Below are 16,259 nucleotides of genomic sequence, written 5' to 3' on the forward strand. Positions count from 1 at the left end.
TGTGAATGATATACGTGTGTGTATGCACCATCACGCAATTAGCGACCTACGATGGCCCATGAAGAACACGTTGTATTCCAGGGAGGCCAACGCAGCGCACTCACGCAGTTTTCCCGCACAGTTTCACACTTATGGGAAGTTCAAGGGGTTCGATTGTACACAACTTGTGAAGAATGACCTCCATAGGTTAGGGATGAAATCACCTACTTCGATAGTCTTGGTTCCAAGACCATTGGTGTTGCGCGGTCACACACAACCAACGTTTCGATTATGCACGGCAAAAACTGTACACGCTTGTAATGAACGAACGCTAGCGGGCGCTCTGTTTTTCTGATTTAGATCACACCATGTCTAGAGTCTGTGCTCACCAAGGTCTTGGACATTTTGCAAATTGAAGGCGTGGCCAGACTATGTAAATGACTTTAATGTATGCAATATTCATATCACGTGACGAATTGAAGATGACTATTCAAACTAGATCGAGTCAAAGGTCAATATGATCGGCGCTCTCGTTTTAATAATCTTTTCTCAAAGTGATTCCGTGGTCATTAGTATAGACTACCTATTCAGATTATGGATACTTGACGATTTGAAATCGTAAATAATGGTCAAAAATCGAACGTAAGATTAGCATTCAGAGAGTCCGTGTAAACGGACGCTTGTATGGCCCCACGGCGTGGGGCAATCGGAACGTAAGCCTTGTGGAATATCACGTACCGCCCATGCCGTGTCTCGTGGGGGTTGGGGTGTTAAATCCCGGGCGCTGTGAACTCCCAGCTTGCGGGTGTCTAATCCGTTGTTTCTTATGATCGCAACGTTCCAATTGCTCCATTTGTTTCATGGCACCCTAATTTCTTTTTGTTATGAGTTTTCAGGTAATTTTGATGATGTCAAAACGTAGGAATACCGCATTTTGTTATATTGACAACGTTGTGTGAGTAGCTTAAACAAATTATGAGATTTTTTTATAAAAGGTTGAAATAAAATAATGATAAAACAAAATTCACTCAAAGCATAATTTGGTCAAACAAAGTAGTATTTTTTAATTCTGTGAACGAAGAGTTATTTTTGAGGTAATGAGTGGAAATTATGACCCGACTATTATAGTCGCAGCTACTCAGCTCTGCTTACATACCAAGATCTGCTTACGTTCCTTGAAGTTACGCTATAATATCAAAAGGTACGCTTTCAATCCCGAGTCAAGCTATGCTTACGTTCCCAAGATCTGCAGCTACGCTTACGTTTCAAAATACGTTCTCACAAGGACGCTTTTGAATCCCTCAAGATTTCCTTCCCCCAAGATTAAACAACTTTCACTGTGAATAACACTACAGGATCCACCAGTTATCTGTTTGGCAGAAAATACTGTATACAATTTCTTTACTATCCAAAAATTTAGTTGGGCACTAGCCACAAGTCTACAACATTTCAAATTTAATTAAAAATTGGCTGGTAACCAGTTTCTGCAAAGCAATAATACTTTGTGCTAACTAAGCAAATTGTTGTGCCAATACAGGCTTCATGAAATTGGGCCCTGGCACGTCGGGAGCATAACGCCACGATCGCATTTCAAACTGGGTCCTCAAACTGCACCATGGCAATGCAGAAGTCTGGATCTGGATATTAATAGAAAGGTTTGTGGTGTTACCGCAAACCTTTCTATAAAGTATTTCCACCATGCAAAGTTTTAAATCCTACTGATCTGGATATTAATTATTATTATACTCCGATAAAAACGTATACCCACACACACATGCAGAGTATAGCAAAAGTCATGCAACGCACTTACTGCATGTATTGTACACTGCATGCACAACACTGATTATTATTCATGAGCCACCGCAACGCAGCCTCTGATTGGCTCCACCGGAAAGTCGGGGAAGATTTGCCAAAAAACAATAAAAAAGTTAAGACCCGTCGTTGCAAATAACCAAGACCATGGTGAGATCTGAATCAGAGAAGCAGAGCGCCCGCTAGCGTTCGTTCATTACAAGAGTGTACAGTTGTTGCCGTGCATAGATCGGAACGTTGGTTGTGTGTGACCGCGCAACACCAATGGTCTTGGAACCAATACTACTACTTCGACGAAGGTAACATCTTTGTATTGGGGGGGGGGGGGGTAGGGGGCATGAACGGAATATTGGCACCACTTCCAATCCAGGAAAAAATTCACATGGAAAAAAATAATGGGATTTAATGGGACCCCATTGAAAATTTGATTGGTGTGGAATTTGGGACATATTCATGGGACACAGTGGGATCCACAATGGGATCTCATTGAACTATTCAAAATATTGACGTACATGTTTACAGACACAACCCAAAGATGAATGACTAGTTTCATTAATGTCAGATTTTTGGCCTCAAACATTGAACAAAATATTTGTTTGAGTGAATGGTATTTCAAAGAGTATCACCCGCTCTAACAAAAAAAGTTTAACTTTTACTTTTAATGGTCAGGAACCATGACACAAAATTTAAAACGTTTCTTATAAAACACATAAGAATTGGTCACGTGATATATTGTCGTGATCCCGACAAAAACTAATTTTGAGCACTTTATTTCACTGCTACTAATAATTGGCGGACTTTTTCGAGCAATGGCTCAAATGAAAGCTTGTAACTTTCTCGACCCCCATCAAAATACCTGTTGAATTTTAAATCAAAAATTTTGGGTCAAATCGGCCAAAAATCTGACATAGCATCTTTAATATAAGACGCAAACGAAAACTAAGGCTTTAGTGTTTGGCCGGCCAGGCCATTAGTGCCGGTGTGACCCATTTGTACCCTCAGTCAAATTTCACTGCAGTGTCGCTGAAGACTCTACCTGAAGTAATTGCTAACTATTTTGTAATCCGGCCTCTTGAGGTATTTTATATTTGGCATTTTGATGTTGATGATGCGGTTTTCTTGCTTTGTCAATTGTTTTTCTTCTACGTGAAAATAGATTGATGTTTACGATGTCGCGCTCTTCACTGGTTCGTACAACGTGAGGCAGGCTGCAGGTTGTAAACAAGTTTTTAAAGGTATTCACGAGCCATCGTAGCAAATACAAATATCATCCAACTTACAGTTCGTGCTACCAAATTATGGGACGCCCTCTATCACCGGTTATTTGTAGATAGATGCATAAATCGTGATTTGTATTCTTTCTTTTGGGGCAAAAGGACTGACATTTTGCATCACATAAAAAATGAAATTGTTTATTCATGTTGAGCCATTGGTTGAAGGCTCTGCGCCTTTTCCTTTCTGCGGTTCAATCATTGCCCCCCCCCAACTTCAACACCCCCCCCCCGCTTCCAACATGAACTATACGTTTTCAGAGAAATACCTGACTTGGTTCCCGTTCAACTGCTATCATTTTGTAATGAGAGCAAGTTTACCAGCGAAGTCTCACACGTGCAAGCTACACACTTACAACACACAAACACAATATGCAGCGCATGCATAGATGATTGTAAAAAGTTAAATGCCACAGTAAAAAATCACCAAAATGAGAATAGAAAAGTGCTACTTTTGCTCCTGTCCTGTCTATCCAGGACATGGAATACAGTTCGTCCGAAATGACAGTAAGGTAAGTAATCAACTGATCCCGATGATACACTTTTTTCTACGTAAGATTTGTTCAATATTTTTAATGGTTTATTTTTTAATCATGGACGGAGGTACTACGTAGTGGACATGATATGGACCGTGGAGGGAGGTACTCAATTTCTACCTCCAAGGATGGACTAACACTTTACTTTTTCACACCAATGTGACCAAATGTTCACTCTTTGGATTTAAACTTCTCGGCCATTACAATTTGTATGGAAGACTATAAAAGTATGATCATGTACAACCTGTACAGTTATGAAAACATTTTGTGTATATTATTAATAATTAGGATTGTGTCAACAACACAACACAACAAATGTGAATGTCATTTGGGCGTACATACGGTGATAACGATGCAGCCATCACAATTTATGTCCATTTAAATTAATGTACATTGTTTATAAAGTGATTTGCTTTCAGTAAATTACGATGTTGATATTTATTAAATAAGGAGCGGGCCGTGGGTGATTGACTTGAGGGGGGGGGGGGGGGGGGGGGAGGAGTGTTAACTTTCAGATTATAATATAATTATATGTTGTCATGAGTTGATGCCCGATGATATTAAATCGTTGACATAACGTGAACTGGTGAAGCCAGAGTACGAGAGTAGTTCATGTTGGTGAAGTCTAAGTTGTTTTGTTGTATCTTTTTGCCACCTTTTTGTCCATAAAAAAGGCATAGTTGGGTCATCTGGAAAATCATACATGTATATTCATAATCATATTCATAGGGCATAATTCCGTATAGCGCCACCACTTTTTCATTCCATATGAAATAGTATATTAAACTCAATCAATTTGAGATGTCCCATTTTGTAAAAATGAGTGAAAAAGTGGTGGCGCCATACAGAAAGTTACCCTATTGTGAAGATAGTCTTGGGACTATTAGGTGATTTCCAAGGTAGTTTGTTGTGTCTTTTTTTGTAGCTGGGTCATGTGGAAAATCATAGCAAATTGGCAACAGCAGAACTCACATGTAGTTCTTATGTAAGAAACCTTCTCGGCTCTCTGACTAAGTGATGAATGTATGTCAATTTTATTATTTAACATCTACTTTTCTCTCGTTTTGATGTGTTAAGGTTTTCCGCTTCTGTCGCGGCAAGTGCCACAAAGCATTCAAGAAGAAGCGCAACCCCCGTAAAGTTCGCTGGACCAAGGCATTCAGGAAGGCTGCTGGGAAAGAACTGGCAGTGGTAAGTCTCAAAATTGTTCTTGTGCAATTGAAGGGGAGGTAAGCATCTAGAGAAATCATGTGTGCAGGAGCACCGTGTGTTTTCGTGTGTTACGTTGTTTTCTTTTTCCTGTTTTCTCCCTCAAAAAGGTGGCTCAGATTTCAATCATGATTAAGCAGCTCACACCTGTCAGGTAAAATAACGCTGAAGTGCTCGTTCTCAAAATCGAGACATTGATGTTTTTTGTATGTGTTTGTTTTTCATGCAGGATAATTCTCTTGAGTTTGAGAAGAGGCGGAATGTCCCTGTGAAATACAGCCGTGAATTGTGGAAGAAGACAATCATGGCAATGGCAAGAGTAGAAGAAATTAAACAGAAGAGACAAGATCAGTTCATTATCAACAGGTTCGTTTAAGAATTACTTTTTAAAATTCTATTTATATCCATTTATAAAATGCTGATGATTCAAGCTTTTTTTATTAAGGCTCAAGTTTCAGCTTATTTTGGTAGCATTTTTATTTTATGAAAAATATGTTTGGGAAAGTTCCCATCTGTTAGCCATGTAATATTGTTTACAAGTTCATATCTGAAATTAATCAGAAGGACATAAACGTTTAACGCCTACAAATGGTAAAACAATTAAAAGCTACAAAAAAGCTACAAAAGTCCTGTTTGTTTTGACCAAAAAACTCCATTCACTCGGGAGCTTTAGAAAATGCGTTTTGATGAAAATTACATTAATTTCTTTAAGGACCATGTCAGATTAAGCCTACAACATTATCTTTGTATCTCCTAAAAAATTAAAGTAAGCAGTTGTCATAACGTTGCATCTTGCTTACATGTACATGTAAGATGCCCGGATGTACACATAAAACAGATACAACGCTTTTGCTCGGAGCATTTTCATTCGAGATCCAAAACTTTCTTTGGAAAATCGACAGGCTTTACTTTTTTTGCTCTAGCAAAACATTATCATGCAAGATGCAATGCCTTTTCTGAAAAATCAACAATGACTTTGCACTGACACGACTATTATTGTTCTTTTGGATATGAGTGCTTATCAATATTTCTTGGTGATATTATGTGCAGATTGAAGAAGGGTAAAACACTCCGCAAGGAACGTGACATCAAGGAAGTGAAGGACAGTATTCATCTGATCAGATCACCAGCAGCAGGTAAGTCTAGTCTCTCCCTCAGAGCCCTTCACTTTATCACTCGCATCAACATCTTAGCTTCTGTAGTTGTTTATAACAATAATAATATTGACTCTTGTATAGCGCAATGATCATACCTCTGGTCACTTGGCCATATGTTTCATTACACACACACATACATACATACATATAGGGCATTTATATAGCGCCACTACGTCAAGACAAAGCCCATTAGATAGAATATAGAGAATGTTTGATAAAATTCTGAAATGTTCGAAGAGAGTTGGATTTCCTGATTGAGGTGGAGAGTGCATTCCAGGTGTGTGGAGCAAAATGTGAGAATGTGCGACTTGAAGCCAACTTATGAAGCTTGATTGAGTTACATGTAGGTTCCATGAGGCGAGTAGTGTCGGATGCTGAGCGTAGACATTCCTTAAAACATCTCATCTCCCTTGGGAGTATACAGCCTGTGCTGCAAAGCTTAATCAATCACAAGAAACATCTCAGCCCTCACAGGTACCCATTTACTCCTGGGTGGTGAGAAGCAATTAAAGTTGAGTGTCTTGCACACGAGTGTCATTACCAGGATTTGAACCCACACCCTGATGACCCAGCCATCAGAACTTGATTCCGATACACTCAACCATGTGCACAGTATGCCCACGACACCATCTCCAGTCTATGGTCGTTTTCAAATTCTATGCAACCAGGGTGTTTTTGTTTTCTTCTGAAGTTTCTTGCAACTTCAATGACCAGTTGAGCAAAATTGTTCTCAGTTTTGTTAATTTATATTGGTCTTTTGACGATTATCAAAAGTATACCCTTGCCTTAAATAACTTGAAGGCCACGCCACGGCCTGTGTTACACCCGGTCTTTGCCTTTGTGCCCGTTGAAAAGGTTCCCATAGACTTTAAGATATTCTATCAGAAGTTGCAAAATTGAAAATGGCCTTGCCCCCTAAAAGACGAAGTTCCAGGCCTTAAAGGCAGTGGACACTATTGGTATTTACTCAAAATAATTATTAGCATAAAACCTTTCTTGGTGACAAGTAATAGGGAGAGGTTGATGGTATAAAACATTGTGAGAAACGGCTCCCTGTGAAGTGCCATAGTTTTTGAGAAAGAAGTAATTTTCCACGAATTTGTTTTCGAGACCTCAGATTAAGAACTTGAGTTCTCGAAATCAACAATCTAATCGCACACAACTTCGTGTGACAAGGGTATTTTCTTCTTTCATTATTATCCCGCAACTTTGATGACCGATTGAGCTCAAATTTTCACAGGTTAGTTATTTTATGCAGTTATTGAGATACACCAACTGTGAAGGCTAGTCTTTGACAATTACCAATAGTGTCCACTGCCTTTAAGGAGGGACTATCTCTATCATGCTATTCAGAACCACCCCAACTCATTAGAGATGGTTATTACATGGTGTTACTGCAAACCTTTCCATAATCGTGTTCTGTTGTTAATTTCTGACTAATATTTTTGTTACCTCCTCAGCCCTACTGAAGAAGAAGGAAGAGAAGTTAGTGCAAATCATCCAGGACAAAAATACAGAACAGATGGAGGCAGAATAAATCCCGCGAGCCAGCATGTGGAAACCCAAGAAAGAATTCAACAGCCACAATACTCAGACCAGCCCGGTTCTACCTGTGTATTTGTGTGGCATCCCTTTTGGCTGATTTTATGTATACAATGGGAATGAGGCTTGTGTCTCAAAAAGACTGGTACCTTGGATATCAGGAGTCCATCTCATTCTGTGAGGATTCAAAATAGGACTTGCGGGAACCAGATTATGACACTCGAGAAAAAAGAAACAAAATTATGTGTTTTTTTTCAAATTTCCTCTCTTAATATAATGTACATTCCCATCTACGGTCTAAAATTGTTTGTTATGGGTGATTCCAAGAAGGAAATTTGTTAAGTTTTTACTTTTTGTGGGAAGGGGTGGGGTCACTAAAATCGCTTGCTTTAGGCCTGTAATTAAGTGTAAAATTTGAGTCCTGACTTAATAAACCCATTGAGCTTATACATGTAATTTCCAGGAGGTTACCAAAAGGTTGAAATGCCATCATTTCGAAACACGACTTAAGATCTGGATTGAAATTTAAGACTACATGTATTTGTATTTTTAATCAGTAATGACTCTCGCCCCTGGTTGTAGAGTCGCATTAGACACAAAGGCCCAATTTCATGTCACTGCATACAGAGGAACCCATCTTGGTTCTACAGAATTGTGCTTTACAGGACTCTGTAAGCGCCTAATTCTGTGTGTAAGCAGTGACATGTAATCGGGCTCGGTGCAATACAGGCTCAACAGCAGGAGTGTATCTGTGAGGGTTCAAAATAGGGCTTGGGGGAAACCAGATTATGGCACTCAAGAAAAAAGATTTTTTCTCCCAATATAATGTTAATGAAGAATATTAGTTTTGGTTTTTACCCATACACCGATGTGTGTTAGCACTGTATACTCAGTACTTTCCCGAGTCCTGTGAACAAAATATCACAGGCATATTACTTGGGTGGGGTACGAACCCACGACCCTTGCAATTCTAGAGCAGTGTCTTACCAACTAGACACCAAGATTGCCTGGTAGCTAGAGTTGTATAGTGGCTCAACAGCCTATGCGTAATGAAGAGTTGTATTATGTCTCTTGATAATCATGGTGTAAGTTAAGGCCTTTATGTGTTCAAGTATGATATGCTTCATACATTAGTCTAAAATTCCTATCTTTCGGCCCTCAGAATTGTTTTGTGCAAAATTGGTAAAAAAAAAAAACGTTTTGGGCTGAAATTTATAAAGAACTAAGATTGATCTATCTTAAGATGTCCTTGTCACTCTGTACAACTCTTCTTATAAGATGAATCTGATTGCTTTATGAAATCTAGCCCTGGGGCTGATTTCACAAAGAGCTAACATTGATTTTAACTGCAAAAGATATCGTCGTTGCTAAGTAAAGTGCGATCTCGCAATACCGCTCACTATGGTAATACAGAAAATTATTGTCTTGTGCTAAATTGTAATGCTTTGTGAAGTCTTTCCAGAGCCCACAGTGTGACTAATCCTATGAGGGTTTGACTCAAATACTGCTTGAGTTATTCAAACTTGTTGTTTAGGCTTTGAGCTTCGAAGACATTGCTTTTACATCTGAAGGAAACACAATCAGGTATTTCAGCTGACTGAGATTTCCTAAGGAGTTCAGAAGGTATTGATGTCATAGCTCCCAATCTTATCGCTCTGAAGCCGATTTTGAAACAACGGCCTCGGCTGTGGCTTGGGCTGTGGCTTTGGCTGCAGCTTCCGTCTTCCTGTTTGAAGCTTGTAAGGAAAGCATACGATTAAACAAACAAATCTGACCGAGCTTCAGCTCAAGCCAGGGTTTCGATATGGCCTCTTTCAATCAAGATCAAATTGAAATTGTTGTGTCACATTTTTCTGCTGTAAAAAAAAGAAGCAAAATAAAATAGACAACTGTACTTTTGTTGCCATGCTCTAAATGTTTATTATGACGGGAACTACAGACTGCAAGGCCTGTTTCAATTGCCTCTATTCATATTGAAATAATGAAGTAAACAAGATTAACCCTTTTTCTTCATGGGAATGGATCACCTGATTCAATGAATTAATATTCAACGTTCTGTTGAATGATTGAAAAAGATGCAGTGCGGCTGCGAAGGAAAAGTTTGTGGAGATTTGCTTTGGTTGGTATTGGGCAAATTCTCATGGTTAGATGTGGACTAGACTTGATGACAAGTCGTTACCCGCTGCCTATTTGTCTGCCGTTCATGCAACAGTCGCGATGCGATTATACACATGCAACGGTCGTAGGTAGCGCGTGGCGCCACTGCACTGACTCACACAAAACATACTGGGAACGAAGATGAGACCGTCCCCGTAGCTACCCTGCGCTGTAACTACACCGCGCTTAACAATTACCGTCTTGACTTCAAGACTAGATGGGGACCTACTCCTTGGGGTCTCACCTCTTTGTGGGTGGAACCACATTGAATATTACAGGGGGGTCGAAAATATAACCGTTGAGTTAAAAAGATGCTAAAACGACTCATCATTTCGATCAGATCGTATTCAGAGCACACTGACGTTTTTAGGTGAATGCTCGGAAGTCGATCAGAGCGTTAAGTCGTTAACCACCGGTTCTTTTCAGAACCAATGCTACTCAAAAGAGATATCCACATGGTGTTACCGCAAACTTGATGTACAATATTGTTAGAAATTAGCGCCGTACTGTGGATTAACCTCCGACAACAAACTTTGATCCCGAGTTTGTGGTCGAGTTTGGGCGGTGTTCTTAGCCCAAGCTCACTGTTCTCCCAAACTATGAGAACACTCGGGACAAGATCACTCGCCACCTTTCATCTGAGTTTTGATAACATTACTTTACAAAACGGTGGCAGCGAATCAGTAATATGTAAAGTGACTCTACATAGATTGTTATTACAAATAAATTGATCGATCGAAAGTTTGGCTTCTTTCCACCGTCAGGTTTTTCGACTTAAAAAACAAAACAAACCCTGACCTACCGCGTAGTCACATTTACTGTTCGTGGTGCTATATCACATCGTTGTTTGAGCGAATGAAACAAGAGCAGCGATCCGACTTGATCTCGCCTATCCGAAAATAAACCGCCCGAACTTGGGGGGGGGGGGGGGTGTTAACTTGAAATCTAACAGAGGAAGTATCTTCTTTCGAGTGACCCCCTACATCTCAAGCAGGTGCGATTTCTGCAAATCAAAAGACGCGGGAGCCTAGTTCTTTGTGAAATGCACAACATTGATTGTTCACACCGTCAGGTTCTCTTGCGCATCAGTCAAGGTCAGTGCTTCATCTATTGCGGTTGATGTGGTTCAGTAGTATGATAACTCTTAAGGACTCAGTTAATGCTGCATTGGGAGTTGAGCATTATTGATTAGACCATGGAGGTAGAAATAAACCTTGTCCTTAAAATAAATAGGAAGTTGTTACCGTAAAGTCTGGCTTTTGGTTTCTGACGGATTTAACATTTTGTCAAGATTTAATTCTGCCATCCCACCTTGAAAGAGCATGCCTATAAACGTTTGGTTATTATGATCTTAATTTTAAATGGTTTATACATTTTATAATTGGTAAGACACAATCTAAGATGATTGACAGGTTTAAACAAAAGTTGTTTGGCTTGATCTGGACAACCATGGGGAACGTAATTAAGCTTTGTTTTTTGGAACCTTTTCAATTTAAAAGTTCGCGTTTTTATGATATCGCTGTATCGTTGGGCTGGAAGACATGACGTAATTGCCTACCATCTTTAATGAAACGTGCACGCGTGAAGGGCTATCTTAGGGAGGTTAAGCTGTACGTTACGCAAGCAAAAACGTAAACGTGAACGTCTGAAAATCGTGTTGTTTCTTTGTGACGTCACTACTTTGGGCTTATTTCATGCTCGCAATACGTCTGCACGTACGTACCTGACGTGCAAAAATTGTTACTTCACGTATGCTAAAAACGTGAGTTTTTCACTGACAATGACGTTCACGGTCACGTTCATGCGCAACGTGGGTGCAGCTAAACCTCCATATTGGATGAGAGCTGTGCGCCGCAGCGCGTACACGTGTGCACTCTTGCACTGTTTGTCATCCATCCCATGTGCACACGCCTCTCTTAATACTTGTGCATGACGTCATAATTCTTACCCAAAATGAGGCTATGGGCGCACGTCCCCCGTCACTTGCAGTGGCTGCGCCCATCGCCTCGTTTTGGATTAGCACTGTGACGTACCTTATTCATAAATATTAAGAAAGGCGTTATGCAATCCAGCAAAAAAATACAATCTGGGAACGCTTCATAGTTTTAACATTTTGGGGATAAAAATGGATATCATCTTCTTTAACCGGTATTCATAAATAACCCAGGCAGTTTCGTTCTTCCTGCTGGTGGAGAGCGCGTACGTGGGGGTGTTTAAACCTTTGATTATGACCACTGTTTATAACCGGTTGTGAGCGGATACTCCGCGCTAGTCTTGGTGCAAGACGTTTCTTGTTACGGGCGATGCGGGCGCTGTCGGTGAGTAGGCTGCGCTGTGTGTGAATAGAAAACGAGAACGTGTTGCACCACGACTATACGCGCACGAACGGACGGAATGTAAGTACCAACAGAGCTCAAGCACGTCGGAAACGGATAAGTTTTGCAGAGTTTTTTGTTAAACTTTACTACGCCTTTTAACCAAAAGGCATTTATGAATGGGAACAAAAGAGTAGTGACCCGTTCTTTAACGGCCGTTTAAAACCTTGCAGGGTCGTTGCCCTGTGATCAAACGGCAACGACCCTACCTGTTTTAAACGGCCGTGAAAGAACTCGTCGCTAAAGTTTTATTCCTTTATCAAAAGGTATACTTCGAAGGGAAACGTTTCTCAAAATACATCTGTCCGAAGCTGATGTACTTTTTTAACCCAAGTTTTTTATTTGATAGACGAGGTTTTTGTTTAATCCCATCATCGTCCCTGTGACGTTCCTCTTATACATGAAACGTGACCAGAATCCCTTTGTTTTCATTAAGTGCAACTTTCAAAGCGGCAAATCCAATACTCTTACTTATTACACAAACATAAAAGCGGTGCTGTGTTTAATTGTAATACGAACGACGAGATATTTCATTGTAATTAAACACGCCTCTCTCCTGGTGATTTATGTATAGGCACCAACGAATAAAGACACATGGCACCAAAAAATACATTTTCCCGGCAACATCTTGTGCATTGTGCAAGTTATACAATATAGGCCTAGCATTATAGCGAATAGATTAAACATATTACTTATAAACCTGAGCAAAACATAACAACGTGGTTATTTGTAAGTGCAAGCTCTATATAGGCCTGGCATTCAAGCGAAAAGAACTTAACACAATACTAAGTTAGTAAACGAGAGCAAAACATTGTTATGCTATAAAGTGAAAATTATTAATAGGCATATATTATTATTTTTAGCGGAAAGATTACAATATTATGTTGGAAACATAACAATAGAATAACAATCGTAACCAAATTGTATTAAAGTGTAGCCTACGTCATAGATTGGTGTCTGTCAACGATGTTACTCTCTTAAAGGCCTGGGCATCTTTGGTAATATTGTTAAAGTATAGGTCTATCCCAGCATTATAAATGCAATAGCAAACCTGTACACATTTTTACTCAATTGGTCATCAAAGTTGCAAGAGAATATAATGAAAGAAAGAACACCTTTGTTTTGTTTGCTTTCAGATGATTCAATTCGGGAACTCAGCTGAGGTTTCCAATTCAACTCAAATATTTTTCTCGAAAACTACGTTACTTCAGAGGGAGCCGCCTTTATCACAATGTTTAACACTATCAACAGCTCTCTACCAAGTTAGCTTTTATGCTGACAATGCTGAGTAATTACCATGCAATGATGTCCAGGGGTTAATCTTAAGTTAGCAAGAGTTTTGTGAAACCGACGAGTGCATTTAAAGTTGTATAACTAAAATTCAATCTAATCGATTGAAACTATAAAAAGGTGACAACTGCAGATGACAGGGATGAGCAATTCTGACTTTTATCTGAATTCAACTTGGTTATATAGTCATCAGAATATTATTATTCAAACGAGCGCGCATGTTACCTTTATGGAATAAAGTTGTGCCATTGATGCTTACGCTTATAAAACCCCGAACATTTTCTGTATACAAAAAAATGTTACTAACGGTGTCCATTACGTCACTTTAGAATGCTGTGATTGAATATACGTGGATACCAACGTACCGACCTTTAAGACACTGGTCTCTTTTGGTTATTGTCAAAGACTAGTCTCTCATTTGGTGTATCTCAACATATGCATAAAAATACCAACCTGTGAAAATTTGAGCTCGATTGGTCGTCGGAGTTGCGACTTATTAATGAAAGAAAAAACACCATTGTCACACGAAGTTGTGTGCTTTCAGACGCTTGATTTCGAGACCTCAAATTCTATAACTTGAGGTATCGAAATCAAATTCATGGAAAATTACCTCTTTCTCGAAAACTACGTCAGGGAGCCGTTTCTCACAATGTTTTATACTGTCAACCTCTCCCCATTCTCGTCACCAAGTAAGGTTTTATGCTGATAATTATTTTGAGTAATTACCAATAGTGGCCACTGCCTTTAACTATTCAATATAGTTCAATCTTGAAATTGAAGGACACAGTAGAAAGGTACTTGAATTAATTTTCGTCTTTATTAATTTGAATTTAATATAAAATATGCCTTCTTGCTAGCTTTTTATTGGCCTTCGTATGACTTTTATTGTATTGGAAGTGGCCATTTTTGTTTTGTTCTACTTCGGTTCCTTAAATAACACCAAGTTGGAATAATTATGTCGTGAACGTTTAGGTACAAATTGTCGAACCGGTTTGGGAATTTGCATTTTGAAGAAACAGTGCGTGATTTTCTTTTGAAATCTGAAAAAACAGGTTGTTCTGTTGGTTGAGATTCCTAGAGTCTTTGAGCAGGCAAGAACGCACATTTGAAACAACTTGAACCCAATCTTAACAAACACTTGGGATCCGCAAACAACAACAATGCACAGTGCAGTTGGTTAAAAAAGCCATAATAATAATGTTCATACTCTCTAAATGTAAACGAGTGAAAACACCACTCTGTACAATTCGAGTTGTCCCTCAAATGGCCCTTTAAAAGGAGTTGTATGGTAATTCCATTCTTTTAGAGGGGTTTTACCCCGTGAGATGTAAACTTAAATCTAAAAGAGTGGCGGACTTTTTTTGGTTTTTTTTTTTTTAAACCGCAACACATGGATTGAATGATCTTAATTCAAACTGATATCTAGTCACAGAGCTACAAAACAATATGGAAAGGTTGCTCAAACACGAAATATGGAACTATTGCTCGAAAGCAAATTGCGAAACACAAACCTTGCCGTATCACAAACATAGAAGTCAAACTTATAGAAAGTCTATGCACACCAAGGTCAGTTTTGCACTAGTTTCTACAGTATTATCAGCCCTGCCCCGGCCATACACTTTCGTATTAAACTACAGTTCTGGATACCATCGAGAGCACCGAGGACGTGAGTCCTTTTGGACTGTATAGTAACGGTGACCAATCAGTTTGAAATTACCTATAATGAGTTATATAGGGAAAATTATTTAGGAGGATACCAATATAGGCCCGCCTTTAAGGTATTTTAAATCAGTTGTAAAATTGAAGGATACAGCCAAAGGAATGATTGTCCGTCTCTTTTAATTGTAACTCAATGTAGGCCGCTTCAAACAGCGTTTTTATTTGCCTTTGAATCAAATTTTGGAAGCGAGTATTGGAAGTGGCTGCCGACGGTCGTTTTGATTCCTTCTATTTCGGTTCCATAAGTGATGCCAAATTGGAAAAGGGCGGGAATGGTTAAGCGAATTATTGAAGAGAGTTTGAGTAATTGCGTTTGAAGAAACGGCACGTGATTTCCTTTGAATTCTGAAAACAAGTTAATTTTATGAGTTTAAGGCAGTGGACACTATTGGTTATTGTTGAAGACTAGCCTTCACAGTTGGTGTATCTCAACATATGCCTAAAATAACAAACCTGTGAAAATTTGAGCTCAATCGGTCATCGAACTTGCGAGATAATAATGAAAGAAAAAATACCCTTGTCACACGAAGTTGTGTGCGTTTAGATAGTTGATTTCGAGACCTCAAGTTCTAAACTTAAGGTCTCGAAATCAGATTTGTGGAAAAATACTTCTTTCTCGAAAACTATGGCACTTCAGAGGAAGCCGTTTCTCACAATGTTTTATACCATCAACCTCTCCCCATTACTCGTCACCAAGAAAGGTTTTACGCTAATAATTATTTTGAGTAATTACCAATAGTGTCCACTGCCTGTAAAGACAAGTATATTCTCACTTGGTGTATCCCATTATTATTTATAAAATAACGTGACTCGGTTGATCATCGAAGTTGCAAGGGAATAGTGAACAAAAAAAAAAACTATTTTAAGAAAATTAATTTGAGGGCTTTCAGATGCAAAAAAAAAAAAGGTTTTAGACCTGAAGTATTTTAATCTTTGGGTAAGAAATTACCTCTTTCTCAAAAACTACAACTACTTAGAGGGAGCCGTTTCTCATAATGTGTTGTACATACCAACAGCTCTCCCAAGAGTCGGCCATTTTTTTTATTGGAGTCAAACATTTGACTCCCATAAATGTCCGACCGTGTTAGTCAACGGTGTAAAAGGAAAACCGTGCAATTTCGAGGCGTTTTTGTGTGGATCATTGTATTATACCAACCATATGCATTATAACAAACGGTTACTAAAGACCAAGGCAACGTGTTCCTTTAACTG

General features: G+C 39.1%; 1 protein-coding gene across 1 annotated transcript; it reads left to right on the forward strand.

The window, feature by feature from the left end:
* The first annotated feature begins 3,392 nt into the window (after positions 1-3,392).
* LOC117295873 (probable ribosome biogenesis protein RLP24) lies at positions 3,393-8,415 on the forward strand. Its single transcript, XM_033778657.1, has 5 exons — positions 3,393-3,574; positions 4,676-4,789; positions 5,037-5,173; positions 5,858-5,943; positions 7,425-8,415. The coding sequence occupies exons 1-5, from the start codon at positions 3,494-3,496 to the stop codon at positions 7,499-7,501; spliced, it is 495 nt and encodes a 164-aa protein (XP_033634548.1). The 5' UTR covers positions 3,393-3,493; the 3' UTR covers positions 7,502-8,415.
* Positions 8,416-16,259: the final 7,844 nt, after the last annotated feature.

The sequence above is a fragment of the Asterias rubens genome, chromosome 10 (assembly GCF_902459465.1).
Source record: "Asterias rubens chromosome 10, eAstRub1.3, whole genome shotgun sequence".
Taxonomy (NCBI): domain Eukaryota; kingdom Metazoa; phylum Echinodermata; class Asteroidea; order Forcipulatida; family Asteriidae; genus Asterias; species Asterias rubens.